The 17,954-nt window shown below is 52.3% G+C and overlaps 2 protein-coding genes across 6 annotated transcripts; one reads left to right on the top strand and one right to left on the bottom strand.

Moving 5' to 3' along the window:
- LOC112931492 (cytoplasmic tRNA 2-thiolation protein 1) lies at positions 1 to 4,316 on the bottom strand. Of its 2 annotated transcripts, none has more exons than XM_072757886.1 (3): positions 4,086 to 4,203; positions 2,227 to 2,771; positions 1 to 778 (listed from the first exon to the last, which is right to left on the bottom strand). In XM_072757886.1, exons 2-3 carry the CDS (start codon positions 2,732 to 2,734, stop codon positions 174 to 176), a joined length of 1,113 nt encoding a protein of 370 aa, XP_072613987.1. In that variant the 5' UTR covers positions 2,735 to 2,771; positions 4,086 to 4,203; the 3' UTR covers positions 1 to 173. The 2 variants fall into 2 exon arrangements, with proteins under 2 accessions (XP_072613987.1, XP_025869998.2); XM_026014213.2 differs by having other exon boundaries at positions 2 to 778; positions 4,181 to 4,316.
- On the top strand, positions 4,270 to 17,831 carry LOC112931239 (beta-1,4-galactosyltransferase 3-like). Of its 4 annotated transcripts, none has more exons than XM_026013814.2 (7): positions 4,291 to 4,403; positions 13,216 to 13,496; positions 14,959 to 15,194; positions 16,383 to 16,570; positions 17,115 to 17,237; positions 17,388 to 17,489; positions 17,570 to 17,831. In XM_026013814.2, the coding sequence occupies exons 2-7, from the start codon at positions 13,217 to 13,219 to the stop codon at positions 17,709 to 17,711; spliced, it is 1,071 nt and encodes a 356-aa protein (XP_025869599.1). In that variant the 5' UTR covers positions 4,291 to 4,403; position 13,216; the 3' UTR covers positions 17,712 to 17,831. The 4 variants fall into 4 exon arrangements, with proteins under 4 accessions (XP_072614013.1, XP_025869599.1, XP_072614023.1 ...); XM_072757922.1 differs by lacking the exon at positions 4,291 to 4,403 and adding an exon at positions 4,410 to 4,518; XM_072757904.1 differs by lacking the exon at positions 4,291 to 4,403 and adding an exon at positions 4,415 to 4,537.
- Positions 17,832 to 17,954: the final 123 nt, after the last annotated feature.

The raw sequence follows: 17,954 nt of genomic DNA, 5'->3' as shown, positions 1-17,954 counted from the left end.
CCCTCCTCCCTCACACCCAGGGGTCCCTGCCCCGGCCCCTCCTCCCTCGCACCCAGGAGTCCTGGCTCCCAGCCCCCTGCTCCCTCCTCCTTCCGACCCAGGGGTCCCGGCCTCAGCTTCTGCGGGGTCAGCGGGGTCAGCGGCAACCGGTCCCGTCCGTGCCCCTCCCGCAGTCACAGGGAGGCCTGGGCGCAGCGCCCCTCACAGGCCGCCCCGCACTCCCCGGCGGCGGCGGGGCCCGGCGCCGAGCCCGGGTCTCTGGGAGGCGGGGGCGGGGGCGGGGGCGGGGGCGGGGGCGGCGGCCCCGGCGGCCCGTCCGCGTCGCGCCCCTTGCCGATGGCCAGGCGGGGCCGGCCGCGCTGCAGGCCGTCCAGGAGGGCGCAGGCCTGGCAGAGCGCGCGGCTGGCCAGCGCCCCGCAGCGGGAGCAGGCGCCGGGGGGCGGGGGCCGCGCGGCCGGGGCCAGGGCCAGGCGCTCGGCCGAGTGCACCAGGTCCAGCGCCGCCGACGGCCGCGCCGCCTCCAGGAGCTTGAGCAGGTGGCGCGCGTGGCCGCGGAAGGCCTCGGGCGCGTAGACGCACTCCTCGGAGAAGTAGTCGAGGCGACGGAAGTGCGCGTACAGCACCACCTCCTTCTGCGAGGCCAGCTGCAGCGGGCGGCAGCGCGGCAACGCGCCCCCCTCGCCCCGCGAGCCCAGGCCCCCGCCCCGGGCCAGCCGCCCCGCGTCGCCCCGCAGGAAGTTCATGAGCACCGTCTCTGCCATGTCGTCGGCGTTGTGGCCTGGGGGAGAGAGGGGGAGCCGGTGAGGTGGGGGCGCCACGCGGGGCAGCGGGGCGGGGAGACGGGGAGGGGCCCGGGGTGTGCGTGCGACCGACCGGCCGTGGAGACCCCAGACCCTGCGGGGCAGCCAGAACCCGGGGAGACCGGGAGGGGGCCCGGAGACCAGCAGGGAGGGCCACACGGGGCCATGGAGACCCCTGGGCGCCCCGGGACAGCCAGGTGGAGGCTGACGGTGGTCACAGTGAGAAAGAAGAGGGGAACACACACAGGTTCCCGGGAGCAATTCGGGGCGCCCTCATCTGGCACCCACTTATTGCCATCCCCGCCCTGTGCTAGTTGCCTTTTCAGGAAGGTAGTAAAAGTGCTTTAGGCTACAAACATTTCAGTCTCAGAAGTGTGCTTCACACTGCACAGGAGCCAAAGCAGCCTTTAAGTTAATGGAGACTCTCAAGTGAGCCCTTGCCCCAGTGCCTCTGGGAATGCACATCATGACATTCAGAAAGACCAGGGAGAAAGGGAATATTTACACAACAATCACCATAAAACAAGCTAAATCTCTTATTCTGCATCTTATTATTTTATACTGGAGCCTGTATAGTCCAGACAGTAGAACACTGGTGTTCTTAGGGCTTCTTGAATTGGCATATTAACCCTTCTCAGGGCCTGTGCATCAACTGTTTCCTCTGCTTATAATCTGCCCCTCTGTCTGCCTTTCACTGGTTACTGGGTGGCCTTCGGGTCTCAGCTCACTCTAGATGCTTCCTAACCCCTACTCTTCTCCCTTCAACTGGATGCTTCTATTAGAAGCTGGCAAAGTCTATGATTTTCCCTAGTAGCACTTCTCAGGTTCTAATTATACGTGTGAGAGAAGAGCAGGAAGAGATACCGTCTAGTGCATCATCACAATGGCAAACATTTCTGCAATACCTACTGGTTTCCGGTCTCTGGTCCAAGTGCTGCACACATAACCTAATTGCCAACAACCCTAGGACCTCAGTATTATTAACAACCCCATTTTACAGAAGAGGAAACTGAAATTAGGCATTGCTCTGGGCTTTGTAAGTGGTCAAGAATTATGTGTTGAAGTGATGACCAGGAGAGAGTAATTAGGGTCATCAGAGAGGAGAGGCCGACAGAGAAAAGGAATTCAAAGGTGAATTCTAGACTACAGTTGGCTTCTGATGGATGGGACCACTTCACTCCCCTCCTTTTGTGAACAGGGACACAAAGAATGTCCTATTTTTAATGTAGGGAACCAAGTCCCTGGAGACTACCCCTCCACCCTGTAGTTGCCAATGCCATCGATTACAGTGACTCAGAAGCTGGCTGCGCCCATGCCAGGCATGCACGTCCCCTTCTCCATGTGCAGCTCCTCCCCCCAGGGCACACCCAACAGCGGCTCCTTCACCACCTAAGGGCTAGCCCCTCACTGCAGGGCCCGTGCTCACCTGTCACGATGTGCGTGGCTCCCACGAGGCGCGCCCCTTCCTCCAGCGCACGGCGCCGCAGCACCCCGCAAAAGGTGCAGCAGGCGCGGCTGCGGCCGGAGCCGGCGGTGCTGCGGGCCACGGCGTCCATCGTCCAGCCCCCGAAGAGGTCCGCGTAGGCCACGACGGTGAGCGGGAGGTCCCAGAGCGCCGCCTGGCGCCGCACGGCCGCCAGCGCCGCGTCGCGGTAGCCGCCGATGCCCTCGTCCACGGCCACCAGGCGCAGCGAGACGCCCAGGCGCGGCGCCAGTTCGCGCAGCACGTGCGCCAGCACCGTGGAGTCCTTGCCGCCGGAGGCGCCCACGGCCACTACGGCGCCGGGTGGCAGCAGGCGGCCCGCCTGCACCGTGTGCAGCACCTCGGCCTCGAAGGCGGTGCAGAAGCAGGCGCCGCACAGCGCTTGGCCGGAGCGCGGGCGGCGGAGGGCGGCTCGCGCCGCGTGGCAAGAGGAGCACTGCGGGGCGGGCATCGCGGGTTCCGGGCGGGCGGGAAGGAGTTGGCTTCTCCTGGACAGGGAGAGAGGAGAGGCAGGTTACATGCGGATTCCGATTTGTGGGGTTGTTGCCTCCGGAGAGGCGGCCTGGATAGCGCTGAGTACACCCATTGCCTGGAATATTCTCCCATCACTTGTGGAGGCTTGGCACCTTCAAGTCTCAGCTTAAGCGTTCATCATTCATTCAACGAGTATCCATTCATTGCCCCCCATCTACCTAACATGCGTTAGGCACTGGGCCAGCAGTGATCAAAATAGGAAGGGATGCAGGCATCAAGTTTAGAGGAGGAGCCAACCCATGGATAAGTAAATAACCAAGATACCTTACAAATATAAGGAGTAACATGAAGGAATTGAGCCTCATATTACTGAGCTCAGGCTAGAAGGATGAGGAATCAGGCATTAGATCAAGGTGGGAAGAATGTTCCAGATAGAGCTAATAGCAAATGCAAAGACCGAAAAGGCAGGGCCTGTCTGTGTTCAGTTGTTTGGAAAGTGATTTATGGCTGAAGAGGGGAGAGGATCTAGGGCTTGGAGGCTGGCAGGGTGAGGAGCTTAGATTTTATTCTGGATGAGATGGGAACCATTGGATAGTTGTAATCTGTGCAGTGACAGGATCTGATTTATATTTTAACAAGATCCTCGGGCTGCTGCTGCGCGCAAATAGAGGGTGGAGAGTAGTGAGGGTAGACACGGGCAGACCAATGAAGAGGCTCCTGCAACAATCCAGATGAACAATAATGTGGCTTAGGGCTGAGTAGAGGCAGTGGAGGTGGAGAGAAGTGGTCTGGATCTCTTCTGGAAATAGAGCAAGTGGGACTCGCACAAGAGTTGGTTGAACGAGGCAGTAGGTGAGAGAAGCAGGGGGCTGACAAAGGTTCTGGCTTCAGCGTGGGGAAGAATAGGGGACCATTTCGTGGGGAAGGAGGTGGGAAGAGGGAAGAATAGGTAAATACTGTGCGAGCCAGGGGTTTAGGCCTCTGTAATTCTGTCTGGGCATGGTAAATTTTGAGGTCCTTTGCTCTGGAAGTCCTTCTGGGACCCTGGGCTGGGTCTGGCGCCTCCGCTGGGCTCCCACGGCCGCCTGACACTCCCCCAACGCCGGCCCTGATCACTCTACAACTATCCAGGTTGTAACCAGGATAGAGGAGGGTGCGTTGGAACCGTCCTCAGGTTGCGGGGTGGAAAGGAGGAGTCAGAACCGAGGCAGAGTCCAAAGCGGATCAGCAGGGACACCAGCTGCTTAGGGCACTTCCGCCCAGAGGGTCGCCAGAGATTGGCGCTGGGGGATCACGGAGAGGAGTGCCATGTCTCCAGGGACACCTACCGGAATGCGTGGGAGAAGAATAGGAGATCCTCAACTCCTAACACTCTAGCACTACAAAGGGCCAGGATCGGCCCATCGAGGAAGGAGGGACTCACGTGAGCAGAACCCGCGCAGGAAAGTCCAGGCTCCGAGAAAACGCGGAAACGGTGAAGGGACTACGACTACCAGAAGGCTTTGGGTTTCCCTGCCTACGACTCCCAGGTGCCCTTGGGGCAGTTTGGCCCAAAGCTCCTACAGCTCGGAAGCCAGCTGGGCCCACACCCTGCGAGCCTCGCAGTGACGTCATGCGCGCCGCCCACGGCTCCTCGGGTGCTCCGGGTCAGTCCCGCGCGTCTCCGGTTGCGCCTGCGCAAAGGCCGGAGCAGGGGCCTGATTCCTGTGTCCTGCAGCCCGCTGCGCACTTCATTCTAGAGAGGGGATGGTTGCCTTTTCGGTTCTCTGCCTTTATGGGAGTATGATAGGGCTTGAGGTGCGGGTGGAGAGTTGTCAGGGTGGAGGGGACAAAGGGAATAGGGGTGCGCAAGGGAGAGGCAGCGCGACCGCGGCGTAGATTGCAGGGATGGGGCCGCGTCGCCCGGGGCACCGGGTGGGCTTCTACGCGCGCCCCCACGGTCGTGGGAGTGGGCGTGGGTGCGCCAGCGAACGCGGTCCAGGGCCCTGCGGCCGGCGGGCTGTGCGTGCGCGGAGCTGACCCGAGCGGTTTGCGCTTCCCCACGCGCGCGCCAGGCTGGGGCGGGACCCGGTGAGCAGTTACCCGCAGGCGTGGCTCAGTGACAAGTGCGCGCCCCTCCGGGCTTGTGGGGTTGAAGGCAGAGCTCGAGATAGAGGGCAGGTGAGACCAATGAGGGTTGGTCCCAGGGTTAGGGTGCAGCCTCCCAGGAGTCAGCACCCTCTCCCCGCCTCAGCCGCTTTGCAGCCCCCAAACTGCCCTCCTCCTGAGTGTTATTTCTTGTCTCCCCCTGTGAGACCCTCGATAGGGAGGATCGAGAATGAAGGGTGATGGGGGACATTTGGGTGTCTGAAGCTGTCAGGAGGGTTGACCCTCGGGGACACAGGAGTGTCAGGCCTGGCTGGAGAGATGAAGATGACCAGCTGTTAAAAGTGCTGCGAGCCAGGACATGAGGGATAGAATAGCACTTGCTGAGCAATTGGCATGTGCCCCTCCTCTGTAAAGTGGAGGTTAATAACAGAATGTGCCTCACAGACTGAGTTAATATGAGTTAATATGGAAAGTGTGTGTTCACCAAACAGTAAACTTTCATCCCACTTATTCTAATGACTGGGGCGGCTTCCCACTGGTGACCAGGCTTAATTTTTCTCTTAAAGAAAGGAGTGAGGTGAGAATGTCAAAACCTCAGGCAACCTACTGAGAGTCTTTAAGTCACTTCTCAGTTTGGGGGTGGTTTTGTACCTCAGAGAACAGTTGGCACTATCTGGAGACATTTGTGGTTGTCACAACAAGGAAGCAGGGAAGGATGTGACTGGCGTTTGGTAGGTAGAGGCCAAGGATGCTGGTAAACAGTGTGTGCAGGATGGCCTCTCACTGCAACAAATTTTCTGGTTCAGAACAATAGTGCCAAAGTTGAGGAACCATGGCCTAAGTGGTATTCTGTTGTGCTGTACTTTGGTTTTCTAACCCCACAACTAGTATACAAATTTAGGTGGTTCTGTGTTGGTTTTAGTCTCCTGCTTTGCAAGTCTCTTTCACTATGTATTTGAGCAGATCTCAACACCACCCACACACTTTGTACTGAGAAATTGACAGAAAGGTTTATCTCAAACTGGACATCATTGACAAAAAGAGGTTGTGAAAGCCAGCCTGCCAGTTGACTCCCTGTGCTACTTGCTTAGTTGTGTGACCTTGAGTAAGTTATGAAAAGTCTGTGCTTGAGTGTCCTCTGCCTAGTGGAGACGATAATAGTGTTGTTGGGTTAAAGAAGTAACTGAGTTAACCTCTGTAAAACATTAAGACCAGTGGTTGGTGCTTAGTAAGTGCTTGAGGCCGGGGTGTTCTGGTTCCTCATGTCACTTCCCTGGCGCAGCAGTAATTGGTAATCCAGTTGAGAACTGGACCAGTCCCACTAGTCCTTAGTGGCCATATTCACCAGTGTGTTGGCACAGTTTGGACAGAGGTATCTCATGGATGCTTTGCAAACATTTTATGTTTTGTTTGTTGCAACACAATATTCTGGTGGGAAAGACTGTAAGTTGGTGTCAGGGGCTTCTGGAGAGGGCAGGAGAATGTAGCTTCTCATCACCTGCAGGGTAAGGTTGAGTCTCTCAGCTTGGTGTTTGCAACCAGGCCCCTGATGACTTTTCAGCCTCCTGAGCCTCTGGCAGTTCCCCCACAATTGCCAGTGAAGTAACTTTTCTGCCAGGTGTTTACGCGTGCCATCCTCCCTTCCTGAAGACCCTTCTTCACCCCTCCTCCTCACCACACTGATTCCTATTTCTCATCCAGGTAGCCACGTGGATGTACTCCCTCTAGAAAGCCTGCAGGACCTGTCCTCACTTGCACTGCATTAATAAACCATCTCTGGGCTCACACAGCCCCTGGTCCCTGACATTGTCAGAGGCCCTGTCACCTTGGGCTGTGGCTATCTGTGACTTTCGGTGTCTCTTTGTATTGGGAGCTCCTTGAAAGAGGGTTTTAGCTGGATTTGCACCTGGGTCCCAGCATCCAGGCACAAGGCCAGGTACAGAGCAGGCAAGGCTTTCAAGGCCCTTCCTGAGCTGCCCCTAGCCTGCCCCTCTTTTCTTGTCTCCTGTGATTTGTACCCCAGTGAGCACAGAACCCAGGAAGTTTGCCGTGTGGTATGGTGGTTAAGGGCAGAAGCAACTTGGTTCAGATCCTGGGAGTACCATCCTAGTTGTGGAACTGTGGACAACTTACATTTTCTCACCTGTGAGATAGAAATAACAATAGTAGGGATTCCTGGGTGGCTCAGGGTGTGGTCCTGGAGTCTCGGGATTGAGTCCTGCATCGGGCTCCTGCATGGAGCCTGCTTCTCCCTCTGCCTGGGTCTCTGCCTCTCTTTCTCTCTCATGAATAAATAAAATCTTAAAAAAAAATAATAGTACAGCCCTCATACGATGAGAGCACTGGTTCCAAACCTGGCATGATTTTGACTTCCAGAGGACATTTGGCAGAGACATTTTTGGTGGTCACAGCTGGAGTTGGCGGATACTGGCATCCAGAAGCGTTAGAAATCTCTAATATACAGGAGAGCCCCTATAGCAAAGAACTAACATGCCCAGAATGCCAGTAATGCTGAGACTGAGAAGAGGGAACGTTTGATGAGTGCTTAAAACAGCTCTTGGGCCATAGTAAGTGCTCCAAAGATGAGAGGTACCATTACCACCATGATTTAGGCATACCAGGCTCTCTGGTACTTCCATCTCTCTGCCTAGAGTGCCTTTCCCTCCCTGGGTATGGGTGGCGAATGTCTGCTTATCCTTCGGGACCTACCCAGAATGCTACCTTTTTGGGGAAACCTTCCCTGAGTTCTACCACCCTCATCCCCCAAGACACCCCCAGCCAGGCAATGGAAAGAACTTCGGAGTTGCACACACACAGGCTTGGGCTCAAATTCATGCTCTTTTTCTTGTTTTAGATTTTATTTATCTGAGGGAGCAGGAGGAGGAGCAGAGGGAGAGGGAGAAGCAGACTCCCTGCTGAGCAGAGAACTGGATGTGGCACTCAATCCTGGGACCCTGAGATCATGACCCTAAGCCAAAGGTAGATGCTGAAACAACTGAGCCACCCAGGTGCCCCTAAAATTCATGCTCTTTTCTTACACCTGAGTGACTTTAGGCATCAATATCCTTACTTGTGAAATCAAAGGGTGGCTTTGAAAATGAAAGGCCCACAATGCGTTAGTGTTCTTTTAAGATCAAGACTACCTTTGTGGGTTATATTAGTTTATAAAATCTAAAAGCTTAGTATTGGTTTAGATTAGGGAAAATTGTTTTTTTTTTTTTAAGATTTTATTTATTCACGAGAGACAGAGGCAGAGACAAAGGCAGAGAGAGGAGAAGCAGGGTATATGCAGGCCCCTCACCCCCCCTTCCATGTGAAACTTGATACTGGAACTTCAGGATCACACCCTGAGCAAAGGCAGGCGCTCGGCCACTGAGCCACCCAGGTGTCCCAATTAGGGGAATTTGTTAATAAATATTTTAAAATAAGATTTGCTGTAGGAGGGACACCTGGGTGACTTAGTCTGTTAAGTGGTTAAGCTAAGTGTGTCTGCCTTGGGCTCAGGTCATGATCTCAGGGCTCAGCAGGATGTCTGCTTCTCCTTCCCCCTGCCCTTGCACTCTAGCTCACTCTCACTCTCTCCCTCTCAAATAAATAAATAAAATCTTAAAAAAATATATGCTGTGGGGGTGACTGGGTGGTTCAGTCTCAGAAAAGCATCCAACTTTTGATCTTGCAGTATAAGGTTGAGCCCCATGTTGGGTACAGAGATTCCTCAAAAATGAACATCATTTAATAAATAAGATTTGCTGTGAGATTAGAAACTAGCAAAATTGTCTCAATCACAGGAGAGTTGAGAAAAAAGCTATGTGCTGTACACATGACACCCACATCTAATAAGTAAAGACTCAAAAGTGTGAACACAAGAGGAGAGGAAAAGACACCGGAAAACAGCACAAAGAAATCTAAGTTCAGCTACAACCACTAAACAGATTTTTGAGCCAAAAAGCACTGGGAGTAATAGTGCGTCATCCCAGATGAACAAGGAATAACCAGGATGACCAAACAATTCTAAACTTGGATGTACCTAACAACACAGTCTCCAAAGAAATAAAACCCAAATTAGCAGGATGAGGAGGAGAAACTGACAAATTCTAGAAGCACTGCGATATTTGAATATAAATTTCTCATTAATTCATCAAGCAGACAAAAAACTGTAAAGCTATGGAAAATTTGAACAAGACGAGTGGCACCTGACATTTTTCAACATTGAGGGTTTTTTTGTTTTGTTTTGCTTTGTTACTCAGAGGTGGAAAATGTTACACGTTTTACAAGGTGATATGAGATGAAGATTGGCTGTTAATGGGATAAATATTTTATGACATGACTCAATAGGCTTTAAGTACCTAAGAGAAAAATGCATACCAATTCTAACGGGGTTCATAAATTTTTACCTGGATATTTTATCCAGTGTAACTTGAAAAACTTGTCCCTGAAAACATTGTGGTTGAATTTTAAATTAACTCCACTAAACTCTCATGCTGTGGTGGTTCTCAATACAGAATGTCCCAACAGGAACCTGGCATCACCTTAAATGAGTAGAATAGAAATACATTCCCATGCAGGAAGTTATGTATACACACCCCACTTGGAAGACCTCTGCTACATAAAACAGGTTCTATATACCAGAATACATTTCTTACCTTCTTGGAGGTCAGGAAGTTTAGGGATTGCCTTAGAGTGAACACAAAATCTGACCTGGGGCAGGTATTTCTGAAGCTAACAGATCCAGCTTGAAAGATAATTTCCGGATGAAAAGGAAAATTGGTTTCATTCCTAAAGAAGAAACTTTCTTTCTTTCTTTCTTTCTTTCTTTCTTTCTTTCTTTCTTTCTTTCTTTCTTTCTTTCTTTCTTTCTTTTTCTTTCTTTCTTTCTTTCTTTCTTTCTTTCTTTCTTTCTTTCTTTCTTTCTTTCTTTCTGTTTTTGATTTTGTTTATTTCAGAGAGAGAGAGCACACATGAGCAAGGGAGGGGCAGAGGGAGAAGCAGACTCCCTGCTGAACAGAGAGCCTGACATAGGACTCAATCCTAGGCCCCTGGATCATGTCTTGGGCTGAAGGCAGATGCCTAAACCGACTGAGCCACCCAGATGCTCCAAGAAACACATTTCTAATATTAGAATTTCTTTGGAATGAGGGGCTTCTAGATGGTTTGGTTTCAACAACTTCCCTCTTGTTGGCAGTGTATTTTCATTCTGGAGAGTATGGACCTTGGAGGGCCAGTAGTGTATGGCAGGTCAGCCAAAGATCCCCTGTGCTTCTACCTTTCCCTTTTCATGAAAAGAGACCTAATGAGCCACAGTTGGGGCAGAAGATGCTAGGCATTGTCATCCTCAAACCACTGCCACCCTTAGTCTGACTCAGAAGACAGAGCTGGGGTGCAGGCATGTGTCAGGAACCCACCAGGAGGAACGGACAGCTTCCTAGCGGGATCCATGGGGAGACTCCTTGGGGAGACTCTGGGTCTCTGAGGTCATGTAGGCTCTTAAGGGATGTACACATATCACATGGCAGTCAGAAAAATATTGCTTTCCCCAAATGAAAATATAACTTATTATGAGACTTGGAAACATGTCAGTTGGAAAATGTGGGTGTACTAATTTGAATCTTGTAACATGCATGGGAGTTCCTGCTACTTTAAAATGTCGGGGTTTTTTTTTTCTTGAAATCTTAAGTAACTTTGGGAAACAATATGCAATTGATTTTATCCTACCTTGCTCACCTTTCAACAGTAGTGAAATGGACTCTATTTTTTGAGGGAGTAACAGGAACACACTCATGCTTCGATACCTACAGTCACATGATTATGCTTCCCCCAATTTCTTTTTTCAAATCATTGCTCATAATTAAATTTTCTCCACCAGGAGCCCAAATGACAGTAACACTGTGTCTTAAGTCATAACCCCTGTATTTGCAATAGGGATCAATGATAAAATGAGGAATCAGAGGATAATTGCTCTGTTGCAGTCTACAAAACGTGCCTGTCACATTTCCTGTGAAGTCAGAGGGGTCCTTTTTACTGGGCTCTCCAGGAGACAAACCACACTTTCCATAGTAGCCCTTCTTGTCCTGCACCAGGAGAAAGAAGTCTGGACACTGGGTGTCTTAACACTGGGTGATGTGTGTCCAACACATTCCCTTCGTTGGTGGCTCCACAGAAACCAACAGATGTGGCTGACTCCTGTGTGAAGAATCATGCTCCTGAGCACACATATGCCATGGAAGGCTCCTTGCTCCTCCAAGCTGCCGAGGAAGGGGAAATAGAGTCACCATCGAGGTTCTGCTGGCACCTCCAAATGTTTACAGAGCAGCTGGACCCTGGCTGGGGTGGCCGACTCAGGAACGATCCACACTTGTAGCATTCACCGCTGGGAATAGGGATCAGTATAAGCCCTGCTGTTCTCATCAAATACATTCATAAATTGCTGCTGCGCCAACTCTACCAGGACCTTTCAAAGACTGGTTTTTGGTCCCAAAGTGCATACCAAGTCCAGCTGAGCTCCCTGAGACATACTTTTTAAAAATATTTTATTTATTCAAGAGAGAGAGAGAGAGAGAAGCAGAGACCCAGGCAGAGGGAGAAGCAAGCTCCATGCAGGGAGCCCAATGTGGGACTCGATTCTGGGACTCCAGGATTATGTCCTGGGCCGAAGGCAGGCGCCCAACCGCTGAGCCACCCAGGGGTTCCCCCCGAAACATACTCGACAATCCGTTTTCTGCTGTGTGTGTGAACAGGGTGCATTTCCACCATATGTGGGGGTTTCTTCTCATTTTGATGAAAAGAGGGGCATCTAAATTTGAAATGTCACTCAAAAGTCTGTATGGTATTCTATGAAATAGCGCTCCTTTGTGATCTGGCTTTTCAGCTGAAAAGCTGAGAGACATTCTACCTTCAGGTAGTTTTTTCTTATTCCTGCCTCACAACAGAGAATTTGCTACTGAAATTGGGATTCATGTCTCCATGCTCCAGAATTGAAGGGTTTTCTGCCCCCAATCCCATACTGTCTTGTCCCACATTTGAGATGTAATACTGAGCCTATTTCTGTAATGAGATAATTTTCTGGTTGTCTGAAAATTTGCTCACCAATTTAGTGACGAGGCCTCCAGCCTGTGTATGACTGTTCAGTGCCCTTTGATTCTCCCCTTGCCTACCTCACGGCCTTTCCACCTGCTCTTCCCTCTGCCCAGCCACCCAGAAAAGAGATAGCCTCCCTCTGTTTCTTTCCTTTCCATCCATTTCCTGCTCCACCCCTTTCGATGTGTAGGTTTTTATTGCTCTCTGAAATGACTTGTTTTCTTGCCTGTCCTTCCCACCAGAATGAGGGTTTCCTGGGGAGTAGAGGTTTCTATTGGTTTTGCTTGTGGCAGCTTCGTTGGTTTGCTCAATAATCCTGGCATAGAAGTGGTTCTTAGTAACTAGAGATGAACAAACACTCAGCCCTGGTGCTGGGTGATGCTGGGGACCCAGGGCTGAGCTGGGCTGAGGCCTGCCCCATTCCCAGGTGGGTGAGGGAGGGAGATGAGGGAGGAAGATCTGGACACAGATCATTCCTGGTCTGGTGGCAGAGCAGTGACAGCAGAGATACAGGAGACCAGGAGAGCTGATGCAGAGAGGGGAGGATGTGGAGAAGGCTCCCCAGTGAGGGGCTCTGGCGGTGGCTGAGCATGAGCAGGAGTCTGTCAGGTGGTGAGTCATTCATTCACTCACTCATCCTGTGCTCAGAAATGCTGGGGACCCAGAGATGAGTCAGTCCTGAACCCTGTTCTCTGCAAACTCCTACTCTGATGGGGGCGGTTGACAGGACAGCCACAAACCAGGATGATCAGACCATGGTGGAGACGTATAGAGGCTGCATAAGCCTCTAGGAGATACCAGGTGCTCATTACAGGAAAGAGAAGGGCACCCAGAATAAACAGGAGTCAGGTCCCTTTCATACAGGGTGCTGGAAATATGAGCAGACCTGGCACAATCTGGAATAATGTGCAGCCGGGTCACATTGCACACTGCACATCCTAGCGCAATAACCCTGTGAGCCCGAACCCGCTATAGGTCCCATTTCACAGACAAGGATATTGAGCCTTAGAAAGATTGAGTTGCTCACCCGGGGGAGCTACCAGCCAGGGTCCACTGTGATCATGGGGCTTGGAGGGGACCAGGCGGGAAGAGATGAGGCTGCAGATATGCTCGTCAGGTTCTTCATGCAGGCGGCACAGCCTTGAGCAGCCTCGCTGTTCTTTCACCCTGACCTCCCCTCCCCTGTGCAAAGACAGTCAGGGAGGGGGTGGGTGCAGGGCTGTGGGACTGAGCTACATGGGGCAAAAGTGAGGGGTTTGCAAGATGGAAAGAATGACCTTTTGTTTCCTTCCCCAGCATGGAACAACAGAGGGGGCTCCTGTTATTATTTCTGGGGGTACAGCTGCTGCTTATGGGGGCATTCCTCTACCAGAACCGCCACCGCCACAGCTTCACCTCCTTCTTGCGCGTCCTGATACAGGACAGGCCAACGGTGGGAGAAGAGTTGCCCTTTCTGGTCTCAGTCTCTGCTGCGCAGACCTCTTCCCAGGACGTGTACACCAACCTAAGCCAGATCCACCCTGTGGGCGTTAGTGAGGAGGACCTGCCTAGCTGCCCCCTCATCTCACCTTACATCAGTAAGCTTGTCAGAATATCCTGTCCCCCGAACGCTGCCTCAGGTTTTGGGGAGCTAGAAAGACTCCTTTGGGGGGGTAGGGGAGGATCTAGAAGCAGCAGGCCTGGCACTGATGACCCAAAGGTGACAGCATGTGTGCTAGTCATCTGTGGCTGCTTCATAACGAACCACCCCAGAACTCTGTCTTTAAACAGTCATCAACTCTTTTTTAATTATTATTATTTTTAAAGATTTTATTTATTTATTCATGAGAGCCACAGAGAGAGAGGCAGAGACATAGGTAGAGGGAGAAGCAGGCTCCCTACGGGGAGCCTGATGTGGGACTCGACCCAGAACCCTGGAATCACAACCTGAGCCAAAGGCAGATGCGCAACCACTGAGCCTCCCAGGTGCCCAACAGACGTCAACTCTTAATGTGTATCTGGGTGGGGAGTTTTGGGAAGGGCCCAGTTGGGCAGTCGTGGTCCAGGTTTTTCACACAGTTGCAGTGAGATATGGCTGGAGCTAAAAAAGCAGGGGGTGGAAGCACTCCCACTCTCTGTACGTGATCTTAGAGCCTCCGCAGAGCCCTCCCAGGGGGCTCGTTTGGGCTTCCAAACAGTATGGTGGCCTGAGAGCTTAGCCGGCAACTGCTAGCTTCAAGAGCAAGTGTTCACATAAAGCAGGCAGAAGCCATTTGGCCTTCTCTGATCTGGTCCCAAAAGCCATGTAGTGTCACTTCTGCCATACTCTGTTCATTGAAACTGTTATAAAAGCCCACCCAATTTTAAGGAGTGGGGACATACACTCACCTCTCCGTGGGAGGAGTATCAAAGTCATGTTGTAAGAGGGGCATTTGGGTAAAGAGATACTGTTGTGGCATCTTTGGAAGAAATATGTTCTGCTACAGAAAGGGGGAGGAGCCACAGCTGGGGCTGGGTGGGTGGGCAGTGGGGCCCTCAGAAGAAGGTGCTGGAAGGAGCAGTCTGAGGTGCAGGGAGAGTGGGTGGCCTGAGAACCACCCCAGGGGAAACACCCTTAAAACAACAGAGAGGTATTCTCCCATAGTTCTGGAAGCCAGAAGCCCAAAATCATGGTGTTGACAGTGTTGGTTCTTTCCGGATGTTCTGGAGAGAAAAACCATCCTATGCCTCTCTCTCTCCTAGTTTCTGGTGGTTGTTAGCAATCCTTGGCTTTCCTTGGCTTAGAGGCACATCACTTTAATTTCTGCCTCCATGGCCACCTTCTCTCTGGGTCTTCACATGACCTTCTTATAAGGACACCAGTTGTTGCATTTAGGGCCCACCCAAATTCAACACTTCCACATTTTAATCACATCTGCATAGACTTATTCCCAAGTTAAGGTCACATTCTGAAGGCTGGTGGACATGGTTGGGGGGGGGGGCATGATGGAACCCAGTACAACTGGGTTGTGGGGTTTCTAGGGGATCCCCTTGACCATCCATGGTACTTACCTCTCTCAGATGGCCCCTTGAAGGTGATGATCCCAGAGAACCTGACAATGGAGCAGGTGGTGGAAAAGAACCCGCTGGTGGAGCTGGGGGGCCAGTACCGGCCACCTGACTGCTGGACACGTCACCACACAGCAGTAGTGGTGCCCTACTATGGGCAAGTCCAACATCTGCAGCACCTTCTCTTCCATCTGCACCCCTTCCTACAGCGCCAGCAACTGCACTATGCCATCTATGTGGTGAACCAGGTGCGTCTGGGGTGGGGAGGGGCAGAGGCAAAAAGACCCACAAGGTGGGTCTCCAAGCACAGCTGTGGAGAGTCACGTCAGCATTTGGGCCAGAGAGTGGCTGGTTGGGGGCTGGATTTATGAGTCAAGAAGATCTTGGGGGAAATTAGAGCTGGGGCTATAGGTTTGGTCTAGACTGGCTGAGTCTGGGGTTGGCTCAAGTGGCTGTCTGGAAGACTCAGTCCCACAGAGTCTAGACCTCCCTGAAACCAGGGCTGGCCAGGTTGGGCAATGAAGCTAAGTGGTAATTTAAAGCACTGGGTTTAGGATCCCTTTGGATGCTTGTTTGAATCTCAGTCTTGCCTATTACTACCTGTGTGGTCAGAGTGTGGGACCATCATCCATCCATCCATCCCATTGTCACTCATATAACTATGGATAAACTTGGGGAACTCAGTGTTATGGTTTTTTCATTCATGAGACAGGGATGATAGTAACCCTTCCATCGCTAGGTTGTGGGAAGCATTGAGTTAATGACTAAAGCAGTGAGGTCAAGGCCTGGTACATAGTAGCTACTTAGTGATATAGCTAATGATGATGGTGATGATGATGATGGCAATGATGGTTTTGATGGTGGTGAGGATGATGTTGATGTGGTGAGTGATGGAGGTGATATGAGGTTGTGTTGATGGCCTTGGAGATGCTGAAGATGATGGTGCTCATGCTGGCAATGAACATAATAGCAAGTGTTGATGGTAACAAGGTGGTGATGAAGGAGAACATGATGATGGAGGAAGAGGAGGGAGAGGCAAAACCTGTCATGGTTTCTGAGCATCAGATCCATTCTTTGGTAGGGGCAGAAACAGATGTAGGTGGTCCCTGCTCACCCTAACCCCTGCCTATTGAAGGGGGGTTTATGGTCCTTTGAAGGAGATAATCTTTGAGAATCCTGCAAATGGTTGTGGACAGAACTGAGGGGCTGGAGATACAGACTCTGCCTAGGATGGGGGTGGGAATCCAGGAAAAGTCTTCCAGGAGAGGTAAACTTTGAACTGTGCCCTTGTGGATAGGTCTGGGTTTTGCAGCTGCAGTGGGAATAGGGCCCAGGCAGGAGAATGGCCCTGGAAAGGGGGAGCAGATGGGCTTGGCAGGTGGGGGAACACTCCTGCCCACTGGTGAGTGAGCATGGAGCATCTCTGTCCATCCCAGGTACACACCACTGCTTTCAACCGGGGCAAGCTACGCAATGTGGGGTTCTGGGAGGCCATGCAGGAGGAGGAATGGGACTGTGTCTTCTTCCATGATGTGAACCTCCTCCCAGAGGATGACCGCAACCTCTACATCTGTGACATCTTCCCAGCCCATGTGTCTGTGGCCATTGACAAGTTCAACTACAAGTAGGTGGAAGGAGGGGGCCTCCTGGGGGAAACCATAGGCAGACCCTGTGCTTCCCTGGACTTCACCCTGCCCATCTATAGGGTCTAAGCCTCGATCCCTGGAACTCAGGTGGAGAATGATGGGGCCCAAGGAAAAGTCTTGTAGACAGGGAAGAAACTTCCTTTTAGATGTGGGTGTTAAGGGTGGAGGTCAGTGACAGGGTCATGGTGGAGGTCAGAGAAGGAGAATGTGTGAAAGAAGGGGCTGACTAGGGGACAGGAGAGGGTTATCTTAGGGTCTGAGGAGAAAGGGCCATTGAGGGGTCACACGGTGGGCCTGTCAGATGATTTAGGGGAGGAGATATCCCAGGTCAAGTGAGGGCCCACCTCAGGGGGCAGAGGAAGGGTTACTCCAAAATCAGGGAAGGGGGTACCTGCGGGGTTAGGGGAGAGGTGATCACAGGGGTGAGTTGGGAAGGGTAAACTCAGAAATAAAGCTTGGAGATCCTGGCCAGGACCCCTGTTGCCTGAAACTCCTTGTTCCCAACTCTCTCTGCCTCTCCAGGCTACCCTACCACGGCTACCTTGGGGGCGTGTTTGCTCTGCGCCCCACTCACTACCTGAGGATAAACGGCTTCCCCAACTCGTACTGGTACTGGGATCATGAGGACCATGACATCGCTGCTAGGTGGGGGGCCCTGCTTGAGGAGCCTAGCATGGGGCTGCAGGTCCCTCCATGGTGTGGGGGACACTGGCCGCCATGGCCTGAAGGGCTGGGTGTGGCATAGGGACCCTATCAGAGTCAGGCTTCTGGCTTCCCTGCCCTCTCCCTTGTAAGGCTGCAACTGAGCGGGATGCTACTCTCACGACCCCATCTGCTCTTTGGCCGCTACCACATGCTAGAGGGGCAGGACCCCAGCCACCAGCAAAGCCCCCAGAGGTAAGTTGGGGTTGGAGGTAGGATGTCCCACCTTGGGCAGTCACTAAGTCCTGGGCTCACGTAGCTGCCCCTGCCTCCAGCCCTGGCCTTCTGGCCTCAATCCACCACAAATGGCAGCAGGATGGCATGAACTCGCTGGGCTACAGGCGGCTCTCCAAGGAGCTGCAGCCCCTCTACACCAACCTCACCGTGGACATCAACTTCCCAACTTCCCAGCCCTAGCAGGCCCAGTGCCAAGCTGAGGGGGAGCTGGAGACTGGAACAGAATCCCCAAGACCAGGGCTGTAGGGCAGTCCTCCCAACTGGTTTCTTATTAAAGTTTATTTTACTCACTTCTGTCAACCTTTATCTCCACCCTTTCATTTTCGCACATTCATTCAAAGTCCCACTCGGATTCCCTGGTTCTCTCCAAGTGTGCAGCACACATCTGCCTACCCATTCATTTCTCACAAAAACTTCTGCGAT

Source organism: Vulpes vulpes, chromosome 1, assembly GCF_048418805.1.
Source record: "Vulpes vulpes isolate BD-2025 chromosome 1, VulVul3, whole genome shotgun sequence".
NCBI lineage: Eukaryota > Metazoa > Chordata > Mammalia > Carnivora > Canidae > Vulpes > Vulpes vulpes.
The sequence above is the reverse complement of the archived record's forward strand: the minus strand, read 5'-3'. Positions and strand labels throughout refer to the sequence as shown.

Excerpts from the sequence above, each read along its gene's own strand:
- LOC112931492 (XM_026014213.2), bottom strand. The coding sequence starts at position 2,734 with ATGCCCGCCCCGCAGTGCTCCTCTTGCCACGCGGCGCGAGCCGCCCTC. Across the intron at positions 779-2,226 it reads AGCCACGCACATCGTGACAG|GCCACAACGCCGACGACATG; the intron begins GTGAGCACGGGC and ends TCTCTCCCCCAG.
- LOC112931239 (XM_026013814.2), top strand. The coding sequence starts at position 13,217 with ATGGAACAACAGAGGGGGCTCCTGTTATTATTTCTGGGGGTACAGCTG. Across the intron at positions 15,195-16,382 it reads CCATCTATGTGGTGAACCAG|GTACACACCACTGCTTTCAA; the intron begins GTGCGTCTGGGG and ends TGTCCATCCCAG. Across the intron at positions 17,238-17,387 it reads GACCATGACATCGCTGCTAG|GCTGCAACTGAGCGGGATGC; the intron begins GTGGGGGGCCCT and ends CTCCCTTGTAAG.